Raw genomic sequence first — 22,779 nt, 5'->3', positions numbered from 1 at the left:
ATGGTGCATTGAGTGCATCTGGGTGCATTCAGAAGAGTGTGGCAGGTTGAGAGGGGTTCTCATCCCACTCTACTCTGCCCTAAGGAGACAACTTCTAGAGGAGTAAGTCCAGTTCTGCACTCCCCAGTTCAAGAGAGACTGAGGAGAGCGTGACAGAGGCTACAAAGGTGCTGAGGGCACTGGAGCATCTCTCTGACGAGGGAAGCTGAGATACTTGGGGCTGTTTAGCCTGGAGCAGAGCAGACTGAGAGGGGATCTTCTCAATGCTCATCAAAGGCTAAAGGGCAGGAAGCAAAAGGATAGGGCCAAACTCTTTTCAGTGGTGCCCAGCAACAGGACAAGGGAGAAAGGACACAAACTGGAACCCAGGAGGTTCTCTGTCTGGAGAGGAGGAGAAGCTTCTTTCCTGTGAGGGTGCCGGAGCACTGGATGAGGCTGCCTGGAGAGGTTGTGGAGTGTCCTTCTCTGGAGAGCTTCCAAACCCATCTGGACATAGTGATTGTGGGCAACCTGCCACAGATGACACGGAGTTAGCAGGGAGGTTGGACTAGATGATCTCCAGAGGTCCCTTCCAAGTGCCAACATACTGGGATTCTGTATCCTTGCACACAGCAGCACCTCAGAACAGCAGCTTGCTTAGCAAAAATTCTCCTCAAGCGAGAATCTTTGGCAACATTAACTCCTTGTCAGCCCAAAGCGCTGAGTTATTTCATTCACAAGCAGCACCAGTAATAACCCTGTACATGAGTGGGTAGCACTTGCCATGCATTATAGCAAGAAGCCTCAACACTGCATCTGGAACATCAGAGGATGATTTCACCCCTCATTTCTGCAACACTCTCTGTTAGTGAGCTTCTCCTGTAACAAAAAAATGCTTCCTGCGGTGTCACACATCCCTTATGAAACTGCAGCAACCATGCAGCCCTCACAGTGCACCTGAAATCACTGCTGAGGTTTGCATGACACAGATTCAGAACCATGAAGTCAGCAAAAAACAATCACTTCCCAGACACCAGGCTGTAAGTGACATCTATTACTCATCTTCCTGGATACTACTGAAGTTTTCAAACAAAGCATCTGCAGAATCAGGTTTACATTCAACTTGTGACCAACCCTCTTCCTGTCCTTCCCCTCCTACCCTCTCTCTGTAGCCACCAACCTGTGTACTTTTCCATCAACACCGTAATTTCCCTTATCCCAGGCTACAAAATAAGTTCCAACATCACATTTTTGCCCTGTAAGAACCTTTCAGAAGCCTCGATGCTCCAACAAGCAATGCCTGACAGCATCCATCTGCTGATGCTCAGTTCTACAGGGCCATCTTCAAGCTTTCTAGGAAAATAATGAAGCTGGAGAATCCAAACATTTTTCCATTTAGGAACAGGGTAACAAACTGTGCTGCTCTCTAACATCTCTGAACTTCCAGAGAATGAACTCTTGGGAACTCAGGCAATGAATGTTTCCCCATCAGTTTCTTCTGCTCCACTTGCTTGAAACGTTACCAGCCTCCTTGTCTGGTATTCTTCTAACAAGGAGAAAAATCATCTCTGCAGCTCTGAGTAGTCTGCAGCATTCCACAGCACTTTGCCATGCTAAACTCACAAATACTTCATGACATCAGTTTTGAGGGAGAGGCAGTGATTAACACAGGCTGGGGGATGAAGGGATGGAGACTGGCTCTGCACAGAAGGACTTGGGGATGCTGGGGGGGGTGAAAAGATGGGACAGGAGCTGGCAACATGCATTCAGAGCCCTGAAGCCAACTGTCTCCTGGGATACGTTCCCAGCAGTGTAGGGGGCAAGTCAATAGAGGTGATTCTGCTCCTCTGCTCTGCTCTAGTGAGACCTCACCTGCAGCACTGTGTCCAGCTTTGGGGTGCTCAGCACAGAAGACATGGACCTATTGGAGCAGGGCTGCAGGAGGCCGCAGATATGATGCAAGTGCTAGAACCCCTCTGCTGTGAGGACAGGCTGAGAGAGTTGGGGTTGTTCAGCCTGGAGAAGAGAAGGCTCTGGAGAGACTTTCTTGTGGCTTTTTGGTACTTAAAGGGGACTAAAAGAAAGCTGGGGACAGACTTTTTTATCAGGGCCTGTTGTGACAGGACAAGAGGTGATAGGTTTAAAACAGAAGAGAGGAGATTCAGAATAGATACAAGAAATACTTATTTTTGCACTGAGGGTGGTGAGACACTGGCCCAGACTGCCCATCCCTTGAACCATTCCAGGTAAGGTTGAATGGAGCCCTGAGCAACCTGCTCTAGTTCTGCTGACAGCAGGGGGCTTGGACTAGATGACCTTGAAAGGTCCCTTCCAACCCAAACCATTCTCTGATTCTATGACCTTTGAGGGCTTGCACACTTAGCACTGGAAGTGACATTCTACCACTACTCTACAGCTCAAGGCTGAGTGTTGCTCTTCCACACACCACCTTGGGGTGGCAGCTCCTCCTGGAAACTGCAACTCCCAGCTCCTACAAGGTGTGCTCCTTACCTCTAAGTGTCCTCCAGCACATAAAAAATGTTTGCTCATATATGAATGTGACATCTTAGGCCACCACTAGTTCCTGTGTAGTTCTGCGATCTTTCATGCAGTTGATGAAGGAAGAGTTGAGGGAGGGAGCATGGAACAGCAGAAGAACTGCACCCAAACCTCTGTGTTAACTCCCACCTTCTGCTAGGGTAGAAGCAACAATCCAGAATTTGACACATGCTCTACAGGTCACAATAAACACCTCAGGTTTGGGATCTCACAAACATTACTCACCTCATCTATGTTTCTGAGCCACTTGCTGATATTTTCAAAGCTCTTGGCATTGGTGATGTCATATACTAGCATGATCCCCATGGCACCTCTGTAATAAGAGGTGGTGATGGTGTGAAATCGTTCCTGCCCAGCTGTGTCCCTGCAGAAAACAGAGAATAGAACAGATCAGAGGCAAGCTCTAAGGAAACCAGCATGACCTATCCATTAGGTAAGTGTTCCTGCTGGCAGGACACACTGCAGTCTCCATCAGCAGGAGCTTCAAGGAAGGTCCACTGCCTCCCAGATGTAGCTGAACACTCAGAAAACAAATAGGACAAGCTTCAGTAAGGCAGGCTCATCAGAGTACAGAAATTTAAGGTTTGAAGTTCCTCTTTTGGATTTTACTTTAAAGGGGAACTTTTTTTATTTAAAAAAAAACCCTCCACACACAACCCCCCCCCCCAAAAAAAACCAGAAAACACATTTGAGAGTCAATTACATGGAGACAAAAAGGGACCAGGCAGCACGACTGGGCTTACACAACTGAGGTGGCAGAAGATGAAGCTATTAGTTGAACACCAAAATGGTAGGTTGTGGTAGGTGTTCTGATTATTTATCACAATAAAAAAGGCAGGATCAAGTCATGGTAGAAATGGTTCCGCTTTGCATTTCTATTGACAATGTAAAGTTTGCACCCAAAAGGAGAGATTTTTAGTGCTATGTCTCACATCTCAGGCTCCCTACTGGTCAAGGGAGGTTCTCCTCCCCCTCTACTCTGCCCTAGTGAGGCCATTTCTGGAGTCCTGGAGTCCCCAGTTCAAGAGAGACAGGGAATTACTGGAGAGAGCCTAGCAAAGCTATGAAGATGCTGAGGGGACTGAAGCATCTCCCCGAGGAGGAAAGGCTGAGGGACCTGGGACTGTTTAGCCTGGAGAACAGTAGACAGACATCTTCTCAATGCTGATTAATAGCTAAAGGGTGGGGGCAAAAGCATAGGGCCAGACTCTTTAGCAGTACCCAGGAACAGGATAAGGGCCAATGGGCACAAACTGGAACACAAGAAGTTCCATCTGAACATGAGAAAAAACTTCTTTCCTGTGAGGGTTCTGAAGCCCTGGACCAGGCTGGCATTTGTGGCGTCTCCTCCGCATAGATTCCAAACCTGCTTGAACATTGTGATCCTGGGCAACCTGCTGTGGGTGACCCTGCTTTAGCAGGGGCGTTGGACTGGACGATCCCCAGAGGTCCCTTCCAATCCCCACCATGTTGCAATTCTGGGATTGCTCATCATTTCCTGTACACCTACAACTAACTTGCTGTGTTAACTTCTCCAGTGCTTTGTTCTGGCAACTGAAGCCAAGCTAATGGAAGAAAAGCTGGGGAGGGAAAATCAAACAGCCTGAAATGCTGCCTGGTGTTCTTTTGTTGTGGGCTTGCTTTTTTTTTTTTTCACTAAGTGCTGTATTTGCCCTTTCCTATTCTTAATGGATTCCCCATTCATTATTCAGAGATAACTCTTAATGGATGTGAGATTAGAGAACTGACTGAAGCAAACAGAGGAAATGAGTTATGGTTCTCAAACTGCCTATGACTGATGAATCCACCTTGAGCAAACGGCACAAGATGACTGGTGACCGCACATTGTCTTTACTGCTCTGGCATCCAGTGTTTTGTTCAGACACTCCAAAGTTGTGGTTGTACAAAAACATCCTTCATGTAAAAGAGATTTGTGGAAGTCAGCTAGCTCTCCAAGCTAAAATATTATGTAGGCAAGAAGCATTAAGATAGCCAAGGAAAATGAAGCCCTGCTGGAGGAGGAAACTGAGAGGACTTGGTTTGTTTGCAACATGAAGACAAAGAAGGTTGTCCTGTGGGACCAGGGTAAGGAAGAGGACGAGGAAAGTGAAAAATCTATTTAAATTATTCTCTTGTCAACATTAAAATATGCATAAGCTATATCACGTTAGAGGTTTAACCAACAGAGAAAGGAATTTCTGGGACAGCTTTCCGGTTGACCTAGCAGAGACTAAAGAAACCTTAAAAAGTCCTGTGATTTGCTCATGAAAGATTTATGCAGATGTAACAAGAAGAGATTATTATCTGATGATCTGTGAAGATCCCTTCAGCCCACAGAGCTCAAAATAAAGGTCTGCAACAACTTGCTAGGTAATTCCCAGCAAAATAACCACGAGAAGTTTATTAGCATCCCACTGTTTCTTCTTAAAATGATGTGCTTTAAAGCAAGTGTTCTCAGTAAAAACGCACTCAAAGGAAAATGTTGCTTGATGGTCTCCTACACAGTTAAGAGCTGTATACTTAAAAAAAAAACAGACTGTAGGAAAACTGCTGGACCTCTTGAAGAGGTTCATCACTGCTCACAGAATCCCACTTTTTACAGTCCCTACAAATCTATTAACAACTACTGCCATTATTTATTGAAGGGCTTTCTGCCCTCCTCCATCCTTCCAGCATCCCAGAGTCAGCATAAGGGTGTTTGAGATGTTCTTGGTTTGAATTCCCAATTCCAATGTCAACATGCTGTAAATCCCCATTTAGAATCACCTCTTGTAGTTCCTCTTTGTCTCTCCAGACTGCAGAGTCCACAAACAGAGAGACCAGAAACTGGCTGGATAATCTGCAACCAACTCCTGCAGAATATTCTTTGAACAAATGGAAAGAGGGCTCCTAGGGTAAGTTATTCTGCAACAGCAGAACAGGATACACCATGATCCTTTTGTTTGTCATGTTCTAGTCTGAAATACCTGGTGTATCTGAGTATTTTTCCCTCCATATTCCCCTTTAATTTCTATTACAACTCTCCCACTATTGCTGGTGGGTTTCTAGCAGTTAGATTTCCACTCTCCTTCAGCTTAAAGGGTCCCTCCTTCTCTTCCATGTTGGGTACCATTCTGTATTTTTCAGATCACACTAATATTCCTTTCCAGCTTTTGATTCACCAGGAGAAAAAAAAATAGATCTGACTCTGAGCTCTCACAAGCACAAAAGAACCACTCCCAGTCAAGGCAGAGGTTCTCCAGCTTCCATTTCTGTGGAGTTCAAAGATTTCTGGAGCCAGTGATGACACCTGTGTATTTAACAGGCCAAAACAGGCACGCACCAGGACAGGTTAGGAATTGACCTGTTGAAAAGCAGCTCTGTGAAGAAGGATGTGGAAGTGCTGCTGGTGGACAAGTTCCCTAGGAGCCAGAAATGGGTGCTCGTGGCCAAGAAGGCTGGTGGTATCTTGGGGTGTATGAAACAGTGTGGCCATGAGGTTGACAGAGGTTCTCCCCCCTACTCTATTCTGCCCTGATCTGGAGTCCTGGATCCACTCTGGGCTCCCCAGTTCAAGAGAGACAGGGAACTACTGGAGAGAGTCTGACAGAGGCTATGAAGATGCCGAGGGCACTGAAGCATCTCTGAGGAGGAAAGGCTGAGAGACCTGGGGCTGTTTAGCCTGGAGAAGAGCAACCTGAGAGGGGATCTTCACAATTCTGACCAACAGCTAAATGTTGAGAGTCAAGAGGATGAGGCTAGACTCCTTCCAGTGGCTCTCAGCAAGAGGCACAAACCAAAACCCAGGAGGTTCCATCAGAAGATGAGGAGGAACTTCTTTCCTGTGAGAGTGACAGAGAGTGACCGAGCCCTGGAAGAGGCTGCCCAGAGAGGTTGTGGAATCTTCTCTGGAGAGGTTCTGGGATTCAGTGAACACATAGTCTCACTTGCTACCCAGTGCCACCATTCTCCACTTCCTTTTGCCCCAGCCTTCTCTCTCCCCATTTTAACAGTGTTTTGCAACAAGCACACTTACATTTGGAGCAACATGAAAGGGCTTTAGCTTGATCCTTACTGAACAGCAACCTCACTTTTTAATAGCTATGAAGTATCAAGTTGCTTATCACCTCTGGCAAGGTTTAACTCAGCCTGACCTTTGTATTCTTGCTTTACTCCTATATATATATACTTCAGAGGTCACAGCATGACTGAGATCCTGCCACACCTGCTCATTTTCCATATCCAGGAAGAGACAGGCAGCAATTCCTGCTGTGTGGGAAAGGAGTAGAGTTGTATTAGAATGTGCTGATTTCATCTGTTTTCTGTAAAACTAATTCCCACCTGCAGCTTCTTGGGTATGCTACTCACCATATCTGTAGCTTGATCTTCTTTCCTTGTAGCTCAACAGTTTTAATCTTGAAGTCTATCCCTAAAACAAACACAGAAATACATCATTAGTATTTATTTATCCACATAGCTCTGAAGTGCTGCAGACACAACAGGTTTTGTCTTCTTTTAGGAACCATCAGGTAAACCAAAGATAACCAAGCAAGCTGGAATGGAAGAGGAGCACAGTGCCCAAAGCCAAATGGGCCACAAAGAATGTTTCTGTGTGTTTCTCCTTTTTATGAAGTTAAGTCTTGCTGTGACACCTGAAAGGTCATAGTGAGGTGGGATTCAGTCTCTTCCCCGAAGGAATAATGAACAGGACAAGAGAAAAGAGCCTCAAGTTGTGCCAGGGAAGGTTTAGGTTGGACATCAGGAATAATATCTGCCCCAAAAGGGTTGTCAAGCCCTAGAACAGGCTACCCAGAAAAGCAGGGGAGTCCACATATCCTGACTGAAAAGCCATGTAGATGTGGTGCTGATGGACACCTGAAGCTCTGAGGGTTAGTCTCACTGACAGGACAAGAGGAAATGGCCTGAAATTGTGCCAGGGGATGTTTAAGTCAGATATTAAGAAAAACTTCTTTACATAAAGAGTGGCCAGGCATTGGAACAGGCTGCCTTGGAGTCACCATCTCTGAAGGTGTTCAAGAAACACGTGGACGTGGCACTGTGGGGTGTGGTTTAATGGCCATGGTGTTAGGCTGATGGTTGCACTCAATGATCGCAGAGGTCTTTTCCAACCAAAATCATTCTATGGTTTAGGGATGACCTGGCAGTGCTGGGCTAACACTTGGACTCGATGATCTCAAAGGTCTTTTCCAACTGAAATTACTCTATTCTATGATTCAGCTAGCATGGTTAAGATGATCCTGTTTGTAAAACTGGGGAACTTCCAAAAAGACAAAAATTTAAACATCTTAAACCATCAATCTTTTGTCATGTTGGGGATTTTTTTTTTTTTTTGCTTGGTTTTGGGTTTTTTTGGTAAGATTCTATTTCCCAATACATTAAACAACAGTACTTCGCTTATCCCAAAAAAATATGTGAAGTATCTTTTTCTTTTTTTTAACTCTTAGAGCTAACCCTTGTGACACCACCATTTCAGGAACCTCTCCAAAAACCTGCCTTTTTCCCCCTCCAGGATTCCCCTTTCTATTAGTATCGTTCCAGTAACCTACCCATAACACTAACATTAACTGCAGCGACCTCAACGCTTGCTACCTGTTTAACACATCTCAAAGGGGTCAGTGTGAGAGCCTGCAGCACAGTCTGTGATAAGACTCCAGACTATTTGTCATCTCTGCTTGACTCACAGAATCATTCAGGCTTGGAAAGACTTTTAAGATTGCATCCAACTGTTAACCCAGCACTGACAGGTCACCACTAACCCGTCTCCCTCAGCAACATAGCTACACAGCTTTTAAACCCCTCCAGGAACGGGGACTCCACTACTTCTCTAGCAGTCTGTTGCAGGCCTTGACAACCCTTTCCAGGAAGAAATTGTTCCTGATGTCCAACATAAACCTCCTCTGGCACAACTTGAGGCCATTTCTTCTCAACCTTGGAAGGAGACCAACCCTCACCTCACTCCAATCTCCTTTCAGGGAGTTGTAGAGAGCAAGAAGCTGTCCCCTCAGCCTCATTTTCTCCAGGCTAAACAAATCCAGTTCCCTCAGCCATTTGTTACAGGACACGTTCTCTAGCTTTTGTTGTCCTTTTTGGACACGCTCCAGCCCCTCAATGTCCTTTCTGGAGTGAGTGGCCCAAAACTGAGCCCAGTATTTGAGATACAGCTTCACCAATACCAAGTAAACAAGCAGCAGAAGCCCTAAATTGTCTCCTGAGCTAATCACATGTTTTATGGACAATCAAGCTCCAGCTTCAATAATGTAAGCAGAAGGATTTAAGCAACATGAAGCTTTTGACCAGCAATAAAAGACAATTTATCAGCATAACCTGGCAGCTGACCACCACATCTCTTCATTCAGGTCCACCTCTGTTCCAGCCTCTGATATCATAGAATCATAGAATCAGTCAGGGTTGGAAGGGACCACAAGGATCATCTAGTTCCAACCCCCCTGCCATGGGCAGGGACACCTCACACTAGATCAGGCTGGCCAGAGCCTCATCCAGCCTGGCCTTAACACCTCCAGGGATGGGGCCCCAACCACCTCCCTGCACAACCCATTCCAGGCTCTCACCACTCTCATGGGGAAGAACTTCTTCCTCACATCCAGCCTGAATCTCCCCACTTCCAGCTTTATTCCATTCCCCCTAGTCCTATCATTACCTGATATCCTAAAACGTCCCTCCCCAGCTTTCTTGTAGGCCCCCTTCAGATACTGAAAAGCCACAATAAGGTCACCTCAGAGCCTTCTCTTCTCCAGACTGGTAAAGTACAGGTAAAGTCAGAACTTGGCAGAGGAGCATCATCACGATTCCCAGAACTCAGAACAAGCATGGAGCATGAATAAGTTTTTAACTCCTAATACGAACTAATACAAAACAATTCACATGTTAGGTTGTGGAAAAGCTGAGAAGATATCACAAGGAAGTTACTTTATAGGATTTGCAAGGACTGAGTGGGTGCTACCCAGTGTCATGGGTTCAGCCAGCTGAATCTGCTGATGCCAGCTGCCTGTGCGAGGCCAGAGTTTGATTCCTGGTCTGGGAACTTGTTAGAGCAGACTAGACCAGGACACCCAGAGAGGTGGTAGGTGCTGAATCATTTGCAACATTCAAACTCAGGTTTGATGGGGCTCTGAGCAACCTGATCTAGTCAAAGATGTTCCTGCTGTGGGACTAAACAACTTCAAAAGGTCCCTTCCCACCCAAACCATGTTGTGATTCAATGATTCTATGAAAGAAAGCTGTTCTGAGAAAAATTAGGAAAGAAGAAACTATGAAGACAGATCAACAAAGCCAAGATCAATGCTGCAACTGGTATTTAATATTTTCACTATTAATTCTGATATAGAAAGCTGTCCTATTTGAAGTCTACCACTTACGAAAGACAAGATACAACCTAGGGATGGGTGTCACCAGCACAAAATGGAACTGTCTAGAGAAGACCATAAGGCTACCAGACAACTGCAACCTCTCTGCTGTGAGGGCAGGCTGAGAGAGTTGGGGCTGCTCAGCCTGAAGAAGAGAAGGTCCTGGGGAGACCTCATAGCAGCCAGGATAAGAACCTTCCCCACCAGCTCCTTCATAGCAGGAAAGGCCTGAGGACCATGTTTTGTTCCAATCTTCTCTTCCCAAAGCTGCCAACAAGAACCACTAGCACAGGCTACATCAGAGGAACAGGAACATAAGGCACTTTCTAAAGCTGCTCTGTCAGAAAATAGATGTTAGAATTCAGACTTTCAGTTCAACTTCGAGGCAACACACAGAGAATTTTTCATGCCTTCTAAAACTCTGGTTATATTTAGACTTTTTAAAAAGCAGCAGCTGCAGTCACACACTTGCCTCCTAAATCTAGAAGGTCATTTTATACCAAGTAAGATTAAACCAAATTTATGAAGCACAGCATTATGTAAGAAGTCATAGAACATGATCACAGTTGGTGGGAAGAGACCTTTATGATTATTGATTCCAAGCATTAACCCAGCACTGCCAGGTCAACCTGCACGAGAAGTCTGCTTTGAAGTTCACCAAATCCAACTCTTCTTAGCTTGATAGGCTGCACAAACCATTTTAACACTGAAAAATTAGTAAAAGGTTTTCACATAAAAATGAGGATATTGCAGCCTCCCTAGGAAAGGCTCCATGATTTTAAATGGGAGAGGAGATTTCCACACACACACAGACCTGTGTCATATAGGGGCAGGAACAAGAATGACACTTAATAGAGGGACATGTACCACACAGGCAGCCAAAAGAGACAAATGAATCCCAAATGCAACTCCTAGGGTTACCAAGCATTTCATAAACATGGCGTGTAAAAGAGCAAAATTCCTTATTTCTCAGGATTTAAAGCAGTATAGTGACTAAAGGCTGAGGTTGTCCACTAGTTCCAGGACATCAGCCTGGGACCTTCCACTTCCATTTCAGGTCAGTGCCCCATTTTATACCAGTTAGCCAAAGCATTTGTTCATCACTCATGTTTACAGACTGCTCAGAGAAACAGTGGAGCCCCTGTTCCTAGGGGGACTCAAATGTAGATGTGGTGCTGAGGGACATGTTTTAGTGGTGAACTTGACAATGCTGGGTTAACAGATGAGAGTCCATGATCTGAGAGGTCTTTTCAACCAAAACAATTTGATGATTCTATGTGAAGTTAAGTTTATGAATCAGTATAGGTAATATCACATGTGCATGGCTTGGAAGATGGTATCAATGATGGTCAATACACAGAATTGTCCCAAATCCACCTGTCTCTAGTTTGTAGCCTTTAACCTTTAAGCTATGATGTAATGCTCCACAGCAGCACTATCAAACAAATGAACACAGTGTTTATCCAAAGATAAATAAAAGTATTTTACACAGTGACACTTGCTTTTAGGCTCTGCCCAGATCCAGCAGGATGTTTGACAGCCCCTTTTTATGTGTAAAGATAAAGCAAACTATTAACTCAGCCAGGAAATTAACTCTTCTCTGCACTGAGGCAGATTTAGCTAACTAGGATTTGGGGATAGAATAAAACTATAATCCTATGTTACACTGCATTTCCATTCCAATTACAAAATACTATTAGTTCAGCCTTCATAACAGATAGGTTGTTATAAATAGCAACAACTATTTGCCTCTAAAATCTTTCAAAGTGTTTTTAACAGACTATAAAACCTGCACTTCTGCATTGCAAGTTGACTGATGATACCAAACTGGGGGGGGTGGCTGACACCTGTCAGGCTGTGCTGCCATCCAACGTGACCTGGACAGGCTGGAGAGCTGGGTGCAGGCAAACCTCATGAAGTTTAATAAGGACAAGTGCAGGATCCTACGTCTGGGGAGGAATAACAACACACACCAGTACAGGTTAGGGGCTGCCCTGCTGGAAAGCAGCTCCACAGAGCAAGACCTTGGAGTGCTGGGGGACAGCAAGTTCTCCACGGGACAACAATGTGCTCTTGTGGCCAAGAGAGCCAATGGGATCCTGGGATGCATCAAGAAAGGTGTGTCCAGCAGGTCTAGAGAAGTTCTTCTACCTCTCTACTCTGCCCTGCTGAGACCACACCTGCAATACTGTGTCCACTTTGGGGCTCCCCAGTTCAAGAGACAGAGAACTGCTGGAGAGAATCCAATGGAGAGCCATGAGGATGATTAAGGGAGTTGAGCATCTCCCCTATGGAGAGAGACTGAGAGCCCTGGGGCTGTTTAGTCTGGAGAAGAGAAGACTGAGAGAGGATCTGATCAATGTCTATCAATATCTGACGGGTGGGTGTCAAGTGGAGGGGGCCAGGCTCTTTTGGGTGGTTCACAGTGATAGGACAAGGAACAATGGGTTCAAACTGGAACATAGAAGACTTCACCTCAACATGAGGAGAAACTTCTTTCCAGTGAGGGTGACAGAGCCCTGGAACAGGCTGCCCAGGGGGGTTGTGGAGTCTCCTTCTCTGGAGACGTTCAAAACCCACCTGGATGCATTCCTGTACAGACTACCCTAAGTAATCCTGCTCTGGCAGGGGGGTTGGACTTGATCTCTTGAGGTCCCTTCCAACCTCTGATAAACTGCGATACTGTGACTGCTGTAATGCCCACTCACTGCTAGGTCTCTCCAAAGAATCCCAAACTCCCAATGTGGTGAAGGTCGGAAGGGACCTCTGGGGATCATCTAGTCCAACTCTCTGACTAAGCAGGATCACCCACAGCACGTTACCCACAATCACAATGTGCAGACAGGTTTGGAATCTCTCCAGAGAAGGAGACTCCACAAACTCTCTGGGCAGCCTCTTCTAGGGCTCTGGCTCTGGCACATCCACAGGAAAGAATTTTCTCCTCATCTTCAGCTGGAATCTCCTGGGGTTCCAATTTGTGCCCATTGCCCCTTGTCCTCCCTCTAGCCACCACTGAAAAGGCCCCATCCTCCTGACTTCACTCTTCAGTTACTGATTGGCATTGAGAAGATCCCCTCTCAAGTTGCTCTTCTTCAAGCTAAACAATCCCAGGTCTCTCAGCCTTTCCTCCTCAGAGATGCTACAGTCCCCTCAGCATCTTTGTAGCCTCTGCTGGACTCTCTCCAGTAGTTCCCTGTCTCTCTCGAAGTCATGACCAACATCACACTCGCAGACCCACAAAGGCTTCAGAAAAAAGATTATAGGTACAGGGAGTTTTCAGTAACATTCAGTTCAGGAAGGATTTTAAGAAGGTTAAAAGGGCATAAAAATTGAATGGTGTGCAGAACAGACATACTGCCATCACAGGGGGATAATGACAGAGCTAATGAATTAAAGATGAGCATGAAATTACTCCCTTATTAAGTGTTGATATTAATTAGCTTCAACAAGGCAAACTGGAATTCACAGAAAACCCTGGAAGTACACTGCCAGCCTATGAAACACTTCAGAGAACTCTATACTTCCAAACAAAGAGTAGGAATGTTAGTTGCTCTTCAGCACACCTCACAGTTCAGTGATGAAGTCTCCCTGTGTGCAGATCATCTCAGGTTTCTGGCTCACTTGTGGGTTTCCTTCCAATTTCAAGGCTGCTATTTGTTGATTATAGCAAGGTATGGGCCCAGTCTGACCAAGAACTGAACTTCAAAATAAACAGAAGCTATATATGGATTTTTTAGGTTATTGGTCTTTGAGTATTAAGGCTTAAGAAGTACCACTGGTTGATCTCATAGAATGTGCAAACAAGATCAATCCTTATGCAAACACTGAAGTCATTTTTGCCGTGTCACTGTAAACACACATACCAAGAGGAGTTTCAGAAGCTGGAAGGTCAGACTTGTGCATCAGGCCATGGGAAGTGAAGCACTTCCATCTCTAAATGAGCAGAAGTTACTGTCAATGAATCACAGAATCATAGAAGAGCTGAGGTCAGAAAGGGCCTCTGGAGATGATCTAGTCCAAACCCCCCTGCTAAAGCAGGGTCACCCACAGCAGGCTGTCCACGATCATAATGTCTAGGCAGGTTTGGAATCTCTCCAGAGAAAAAGACTCCACAACCTCTTTGGGCAGCTTCTCCCAGGACTCCAGCAAACCTCACAGGAAAGATTTTCATCTTCTGATGGAACCTCCTGAGTTGCAGTTTGTGCTCATTGGCCCTTGTCCTGCTTCTGGGCATCGCTGAAAGGAGTCTGGCCCCACGCTCTTGACCTCCACCCTTTAGCTATTGATTGAGAAGATCCCCTCTCAGTCTGCTGTTCTCCAGGATAGACAGCCACAGGTCACTCAGCCTTTCCTCCTCTCCAGTCCCCTCAGCATCTTCACATCGTCTGCTGCAGTCTCTCCAGTAGCTCCCTGTCTCTCTTGAACTGGGGAGACCAGAACTGGACCCAGGACTCCAGAAGTGGCCTCCCTAAGTCAGAGTAAAGGGGGAGAAGAACCTCCTTTGACCTGCTGTCCACACTCATCTGAATGCACCCCAGAAGACTGCTGGCCTTCATGGCCACAAGGAGACGTGGCTGCCTTACAGGCAACTTGTTGTCCAAAAGCAGCACTCCCAGGTCCTTCTCTACCAAGTTCCTTTCCAGCAGGTCAGCCCGTCTTGGTGCAGGGGGGTTATTATACTCCAGGAGCAGGACTCTACACTTGGCCTTGTTGAACTTCACAAGGTTTCTCTCCATCCAGCTCTCCAGCCTGCCAAATGGCAGCACAGCCTGACAACGTGTCAGGCATTCCTACCAGCCTGGCACCATCAGCAGTCCACTCAAGCAGGTTGCTGGAGAAGATGCTGAACAAGTCTGGACCCAGTCCTAACCCCCAGGGACGAGTCCTGCCAAAGCACCCTGACTGCATTTGTGAATGTTTAGACAGCTAAGCGTCTTGGGGAACACAGAATATTTGCTCAATGGTTTTGCATTCCCATTGCTCTTGGACCCAAGACATTAATAAAGCCCTAGGACTTGTGTCAGCAGAACAGCATGTTTTAAATACAGAATCACTGCATCCAAAGAGTCTAATCACTTTACATCTTCCCAAGTTCCTGCCAAGCTTTTGTAAAGATTATTCTTCTGATGCAAAACCACAAACCATTCTTGATTCAATAAGACCAAGTGCCAGGTCTTGCTCTTGGGTCACAACAACCCCCTGCAATGCTACAGGCTTGGGGGAGAGTGGCTGGAAACTGCCTGGCAGAAAAGGAACTGGGAATGATAGTAGAAAGCCAGCTGAAGATGAGCCAGCCTGTGCCCAGGTGGCCCAGAAGATCAACACCGTCCTGACTTGGATCAGGAATAGCGTGGCCAGCAGGAGTAGGGCAGGGATCATCCCCCGGTACTGGGCACTGGTGAGGCCACACCTCAAATCCTGGGTTTGGTTTTGGGTCACCTCCAAGAGGACTTTTGAGGTGCTGAAGACTGTCCAAAGAACAGCAATGAAGATGGTGAAGGGTCTAGAATACAAATCTTGTGAGAAGCAGCTGAGGGACCTATGGTTGTTTAGCTTGGAAAAAAGGAACCTCCTTACTCTCTACAACTCCCTGAAAAGAGGTTGCAGCCAGGTGGAGGTAAGCCTCTTCTCCAAGCAGCAAGTGACTTGTGGGCATGAGGAACAATTTATGGAAAGGGTTATCAAGCCCTGGAATAGGCTGCCCAGGGCAGTGGTGGAATCCCCATCCTTGGAGGGGCTTAAAAGCCATGTAGCTGTAGTGCTGAGTGAGATGGCTTAGTGATGACCTTGCAGTGCTGGGTTAACAACAGGAGCAGTTGAGCTTACAGGTCTTTTCCAGCCTGAACGATTCTATTATTCTATGATTCTTGAAAAGTGAAGGACAAAACGCCGCCAGCAGAAGAGGGAGGGAGAAAAAGTTATTTTCCAGTCCATTTCAGAGCTACAAATGATGAGCTGGCCCTTTTCAGAGAGCACAAATTCTGTTTGCATTCTTTCCAAACAAAGGCACCATTGAGCTCGGGCAGGACACAGAGCAGTAGGAAGCAGAATGTAGGGCAGGAGAGGGGTAACGGCACAGTGCTGCGAGCCCGATGGTCAACCTGCACATCACATCATCAGCACCCACAGCCCTTAAGCAGCACGGAAATAAGGGCATGCTCTGCTTCAGTTGTGGGTAACTGCTTTGCAAATGTCCTTTAACAGCACCACAGAGTTTCAGCTCAGGAAAGCAAACTTGCACAAATTTGTCCTTGACCCTTGTGTCTTCAAGCTGTCACCTCTGTACCATGGGCTCAGGCAACAGCAAGTATTTCTCTCAGCAATGCAGTTAAGCTGTGGCTTTCGACACCCAAATTAACACAGGAGAAAGACAACATCCAGGAGCACTGGAGTTATCTGGATGGTCCATTTTGACTGCAGCCCTGCCACTGGCTGGCAATCCTGCAGAAGGTGAAGTCCCCCAGAAGATAGGGGCCCCAGAGAAGATGAGGTCCTAAAAGTAGTACAGCCTTGATGAAGGGAAGGTGTCCAAAGAAGAGGGAGGGGTGTGAGTCCCTCCCACCCTCAAGTGCAGCACTCTAAGATTTTGAAGGTCCACCTGAACATCCCCTGCACACAACTAAAGCAGTGTGGAATTTTCACAAGTGCTTTCATAGCCCCTAAAGGCTACAAACCTTATCTTTAGGGCCTGTTTAGAAACTCCAATAAACAATGAAGAGAGTGAATGACCAGGTAGAAAGAAAACTATCTGTTGTTTCTCTCTGGATTAGCATCTTCTAAATTCACGTCAGAAGGAACACAGCATCATGATGTATGGTGCAGACATCAATGGATAGCACACTACCACAGAAGCACAGAGAAAAATCCCTGTTCTTCAGGAATGTTGAGAGTTTAGAGCAGAGCCCCTTAAAACAGCCATAAAATGGTTTTATTTTAAAAAAGAAAAAGAAAGAAAAGAAGAAAGCTTACCAACAACAGGGAAAAAAAAAAACAATAAATAAAGCCAGAAGCTTTCAAAACAACAAAATTAACTTTGAAGCAGACTTTCTGTAGAGCTAACTTTTTTTTTTTTAACACAGAACTATTTCATCCTGAGATCTCATGATTCTCAAGACAGATTTAATATATTTTAAGTCTTTATTCAGCTTAACATCTTAATGCAGAAGATGACTTCCAAAACAAAACTCCTGAACTACATAGGGCTTGGGGGTTTTTTTTGGCTTTCCAGTGCTGCTTAATACCTTTATCAATGACACAGGTTTGCAGATGACACCAAGCTGAGTGGTGCTGATGACATTTCTGAGGGACAGGATGCATCCAGAAGAAGCTGGAGAAGAGAATCCCTGTCAATCTCCCTAGGTTCAACAAGGCCAAGTACAAGGCCCTGCACCTGGATCAGAGCAATCCCAAATCAATCCAGTCAGCGGGTCGAGGGAGGGGATTCTGCTGCTCCGCACCCCTCTGCTGAGACCCCATCTGTAGTGCTGTGTCCAGCTCTGGGATTCTCAGCACAGGCAAGACATGGAACTGCTGGAGCAGTTCCAGAGGATTCAGATAGGAGGAAATAACATACACTAAGGATGGTGAGACACTGGCCCAGGTTGCCCAGAGCAGTGGTAGATGCCCCATCCCTGTAACCATTCCAGGTAAGGTTGGATGGGGCTCTGAGCAACCTGCTCTAGTTGCAGATATGCTTACTCATTGCAGGGGGGTTGGACTAGATGCTCTTTAATTAAAAAGCCCCCTTCCACCCAAACCAGTCCATGATTCAATGATTTTTAAAAAAAAGCAGCAAACCCCAAAACCTCACGTTTTTCTTTGCAAAACTTGAAGTGAACCTTGCTGGGAAACTGCAGTGACTTCTTAAAAGCAGCTCACTTATAGGTGACAAATTTATACATTAATTGTTTGGTAATAATTTCAATTCTCAGCTCCTGGGAAGGAAATGCAAGGATTGCTTTTTCCACAGGCCTGCAGCAGGGCCTCTCCCCTGTACACAGACTGAAGTTCTTACAGGGCTGCCGGGCCTGCAGCAGCAGCCTCTCTACAGTTCCCCAGGATGTCTCCCCTCACTAGCACATGAGAGAAAGAAAACAGGAAAAAGCAAAATGTTCCTTATGAGATTCACAACTTCTTTGTAAGAGTATTTAGGAATACTTTGTAAGTCTGCAAGCTAATCACCACTTCAGACTGTTCTGGAAGAGAAACTCAAAACTATTTACAGACTCATCCTTTGGCAAACCTTGAGTGAAAGTGTAAGTTTTATCAGAGAGCAAAATTCAGCTGACGTCGGAAAGAACAGGATGAAGCTTTAGGCTAGCTGGAACAAGCCTCTGCAGCCAGGACAATTATTTCTGAAACACAGATTTGATTCCTTTGGCAAAAAGCATGTCATTTAGATACAGAGGAAACTTCTCATTTAGTCTCTAAAAGGGGTTAGAATGCACATTACCCTCTCCCATTGCTATTGGCTTACAACTTCACAGGATCACAGGATGTTAGGGGGCAGAAGAGACCTCCAGAGATCGAGTCAGAGTCACCTGCCAGAGCAGGACCATAGAATCTGGCATAGGTTGCAACCAGATGGGTCTTGAAAGTCTCCAGACTCCACAACCTCTCTGGGGAGCCTGTTCCAGTGCTCTGTGACCCTCACAGCGAAGAAGTCCCTCCTCATGTTGAGATGGAACCTCCTGTGCTGTAGCTTATATTCATTGCCTCTTGTCCTATCCCAGGGTGCAACTGAGCAGAGCCTGTCCCCCCTCCCACCTTGCACTGAGCCCTCAGATATTTATAAACATTTATTAAATCCCCTCTCAGTCTTCTCTTCTCCAGACTTAACAGCCCCAGGGCTCTCAGCCTCTCCTCACAGGGCAGTACTCCAGTCCCTTAATCATCCTGGTAGCCCTCCATTGGACTCTCTCAAGTAGACCCCTGTCCCTCTTGAACTGGGGAGCCCAAAACTGAATGCAACTGAACTCACTAGGGCAGAGTAGAGGGGGAGGAGAACCTCCCTCGACCTGCTGGACACACTCCTCTTAATGCACCCCAGGATACCTCTTGGCCACAAGGGCACACTGCTGTCCCATGGATAACTTGTTATCCACCAGGACTCCCAGGTCCTTCTCCACGGGGCTCCTCTCCAGCAGATCACCTCCTAACCTGTACTGGTGCAGTTTATTATTCCTTCCCTGATGTAGGACTCTGCATTTATCCTTGTTGAACCTCGTTAGGTCCCTCTGCCCAGCTCTCCAGTCTGTCCAAGTCCCGCTGAATAGCCGCACAGCCTTCAGGCATATCAGCCAAGTCTCCCAGTTTGGTACCGTCAGCAAACCTGCTGAACAGACATGCTGTCTGTCTGTCCCCTCATCAATGTCACTGATAAAGGTGTTGAACAGCACTGATCCCTGGGGACTCCAGTAGTTACAGGATGTAACTTGCAGCACTAGTTACTTGCGTGAACAACTTTGTTAGGTGACTCTCTGTGGCTGTTAATTCTTTGTGGAGTCTTTTTTTTTCTCAGAGATAACTGCAACAAAATAATAAAAGGAGTTATTAAACAATGTCTTGAACTTTTACTCAGTGAAGCAAGTCTGAACCAGGTTACCAGAGAGATGGAGACAACAAGAAAATCCAAAAATCTGGACTACTTGGCCACTATGTGGGCAGCAGCTCATAAGAGAAGATTCTGCTCCTCTGCTCCACTCTGGTCAGATTTCACCTGCAGTGCAGACTCCAGCTCTGGAATCTTCAACACAGAAGAGACATGAACTCCTTGGAGCAGGTCCACAAAAAATGATCCAAGGGCTGGAACCCCTCTGCTGTGAGGATGGACTTGGAAAGTTGGGGTTGTTCAACCTGGAGAAGAGAAGGCTCCATGGAGACCTTATTGCCACCTTTCAGTATTTAAAAGGGCCTGTAACAAAGGAGATTCAGACTGGATAGAAGAAATTGTTTAGGCTGAAGGAGGTGAGACACTATCCCAGGTTGCCCAGAGAGGTGGTAGAAGCCCCATCCCTGCAACCACTCCAGTTAAGGTTAGATAGGACTCTGAGCAACCAGCTCTAGTTGAAGATGTTACCCCTTACTGCAGCTGACCTTTAAAGGTCCCTTGCTTCTATATGCAGACAATTAAAAAAAAATTAACTATTAATAGATTTTTTTTTTTCAAATCTAACATGAAGTTTCTGAACCTGCCTGTTCTGGTTAGCACGTGGGAAAAGGCTGGAGAAGAGACAAACGGAGAAGAAAACGGTCCCAGGTAGCGTTACTGTTCTGCCCTCACAGCAAAAACAAACTGTGCATCCCAACACAGCAAGAAGATTGTGAAGTCCCTTTGCAAAACTTTCAGCTCAGCCGTGCTCATCAGAACTACACAGCCAGATGCAGAACAGAGGAGACAAAAGGGGGTCTGTCACCAGCTGAACACAAGGAGCCAGCAACCTGGTTACTGCTATTAGTCCAAGGTAACTCCACACAAACTGCCGCAAAAACAGAAGTTATTAATACTGTAAGGTACTGACTGCACACAGATGCCAGAACCCCAGCATGGTGGGGGTCACAAGATATCTCTGGAGATGATCCAGTCCAACTTCCCTACTAAAGCAGGGTCACTACGGCAGGCTCTTCACAATCACAATATCTAAGTGGGTTTAGAATCTCCCCAGAGAAGGAGACTTCACAACCTCTCTACACAGCCTTGTCCAGGGCTCTGGCACCCTCACAGGAAAAGTTTCTCCTTGTGTTCAGATGGAACCTCCTGGGTTCCAGTTTGTGCCTGCTTCCCCTTGTATTGTTGTTGGGCACCACTTAAAAGAGTTTGGCCTCATCCTCCTGACCTCATTCTTTAACTGTTGATCAGCATTGTGAAGATCCCCTCTCAGGCTGCTCTTCTCCAGGTTAAACAGCCCCAAGTTTCTCAGCCTTCTTGGCCACAGGTACACATTTATGTCTCCTGGGTAACTCGTCCACCAGCACTCCCAGGTCCTTCTCCACCAAGCTATTTTAGAGCAGATGAACCTGTAACCTGTGCTGGTGCAATCTGTTTACTGTACAGATGACAGACAGCACATTAGTTATGTTAGATCATGTTGCAGATTCCCATTAATTCAAGGTTACTACCATCCTGGTCAGACCCAAGATAAATACTTACCAAAAAAACCCACCAGAAACAACTACAATCATTCTTTATAAAAGATTACCTGAAAGTACTTCCTTACAGTCTTCAAAGACTCAGGACTCCTACCTGACTGCAGGCTAGGGAGCACCTCCATAACTTGTTCAGACAGAGAAATCTTGTGCCAGGACAGGCAAAGAGAGTCGCAGCAGTCAGAGCAATGAAGGAGGCAGTGCAGGGCTCCCAGAGCCACCACCCAGAGAAGAGAGCGTCTTCACTGTGAGGCTGCCAGAGCCCTGAAACAGGCTGCCCAGAGAGGCTGTGGATTCTCCTTCTCTGGAGAGATTCCAAATGCACCCAGACATGGTGATCCTGGGCAACCTGCTGTGGGTGACCCTGCTGTAGCAAGGCAGTTGCACTAGATGATCTCCAGGGGTTCCTTTCAACACCCACCATGCCAGGATTCTCTGTGAACCAGCTGCCAAGCAGGACCAAGCAGGAGAATATCAGGAATCAGAGGTGGTGACAGTGAAATGGCTTCTTTGCTGTCCTCTTCTAAACCTTTAATTTCATCTTTCTTGACAATCTATGACCAAGACCACAATGAAGTACTTGAGATATGAACAGACAACAGATGTATGTAATAACAAAACCAAAATTCAATGTATTCAAGTGTTTCATCTTCTCTGCAGTAACTTTCTTCTAGCACAGAGCATGCAAAACTAGAGCAGCTACAAGAACTCACTCTTCCTGCTCTACAAGGTTTCACGTCATGACAATTCAGCATTTCCAGAGCACCAAAAGTTGCCTCTGCACAAAGTAACTTTATCTGAAAACTTAAGAAATTTGCTCTTAATTCTAGCAGCCTGAGAAAGTTCCACAAGAGAACATCCATGAAAGTAAGAGTGCTGCTTGAGAGCCCAGTTTTGACGGAGGGATGCACGGGAGGACAACAATAACAGAAACAAGTGATCTAATTGCTTTAATTCCACCACCTGCAAACGATGTGACTCTTTTCCAATCCTCTTTCCAGGCACTGGGATGAATCATAAGGAGGACATAAAATTGCTGGAGTGGGTCCAGAGGAGGGCCATGAAGATGATCAGAGGGTTGGAGCACCTCCCCTATGGGAACAGGCTGAGAAAGCTGGGGCTGTTCATCCTGCAGAAAAGGCAGCTCTGGGAAGAACTTATAGCAACCTTCCAGTAATTGAAAGGGGTCTACAATAAAGCTGGGGTGGGTCTTTTTACAAGAGCTGTAGTGATAGGATAGGAGGGAATAGATTGAAGCTTGAAGAGGGCAGATTTAGAGTGGATATTAGAAAGAAATTCCTTACAGTAAGGATGGTGAGGCACTGGAACAGGTTGCCCAGGGAGGTCACAGATGTCCCCTCCCTGGAGGTGTTCACGGCCAGGCTGGATGAGGCCTTGCACAACCTGGTCTAGTGGGAGCTGTCCCTGCCCATGGCAGGGAGGTTGGAACCAGATGATCTTTAAAGGTCCCTTCCAACCCCAACCATTCTATGAATCCCCTAATCAATAGATTGAGTCTATCACTCACAGGCCTCTCCTTTCCTGAAATACCTTCCCCAAGTGCTCTCCCAGTCATTCATTCACTAAAACCTATGCCATTTACACAGCCAACTCCACGCTTTTAGTACCCTCATGAACTATCACGTGGGTAAATTGACTCCTTTATCTCAAGGTCACCAGCGTCAATGCACACCACCTCGATACCAACAGCTACATAGAACTGTTTTCTAAG

General features: G+C 46.1%; 1 protein-coding gene across 2 annotated transcripts in view; it reads right to left on the bottom strand.

Annotated features, from left to right (window-relative positions):
• RAB10 (RAB10, member RAS oncogene family) overlaps positions 1 to 22,779 on the bottom strand; it is a 46,217-nt gene that overhangs the window by 6,828 nt on the left and 16,610 nt on the right. For both annotated transcript variants that reach the window (XM_054383797.1, XM_054383798.1), the window contains exons 2-3: positions 6,886 to 6,946; positions 2,764 to 2,902 (exon numbers count right to left, since the gene is read on the bottom strand). In XM_054383797.1, the coding sequence (XP_054239772.1) occupies positions 2,764 to 2,902; positions 6,886 to 6,946 (200 nt within the window). The remainder of the gene's footprint in view (positions 1 to 2,763; positions 2,903 to 6,885; positions 6,947 to 22,779) is intronic.

The sequence above is a fragment of the Indicator indicator genome, chromosome 9 (assembly GCF_027791375.1).
Source record: "Indicator indicator isolate 239-I01 chromosome 9, UM_Iind_1.1, whole genome shotgun sequence".
Taxonomy (NCBI): Eukaryota; Metazoa; Chordata; class Aves; order Piciformes; family Indicatoridae; genus Indicator; species Indicator indicator.
Note: the sequence above shows the minus strand (reverse complement) of the source record. Positions and strands in the feature narration are given on the sequence as shown.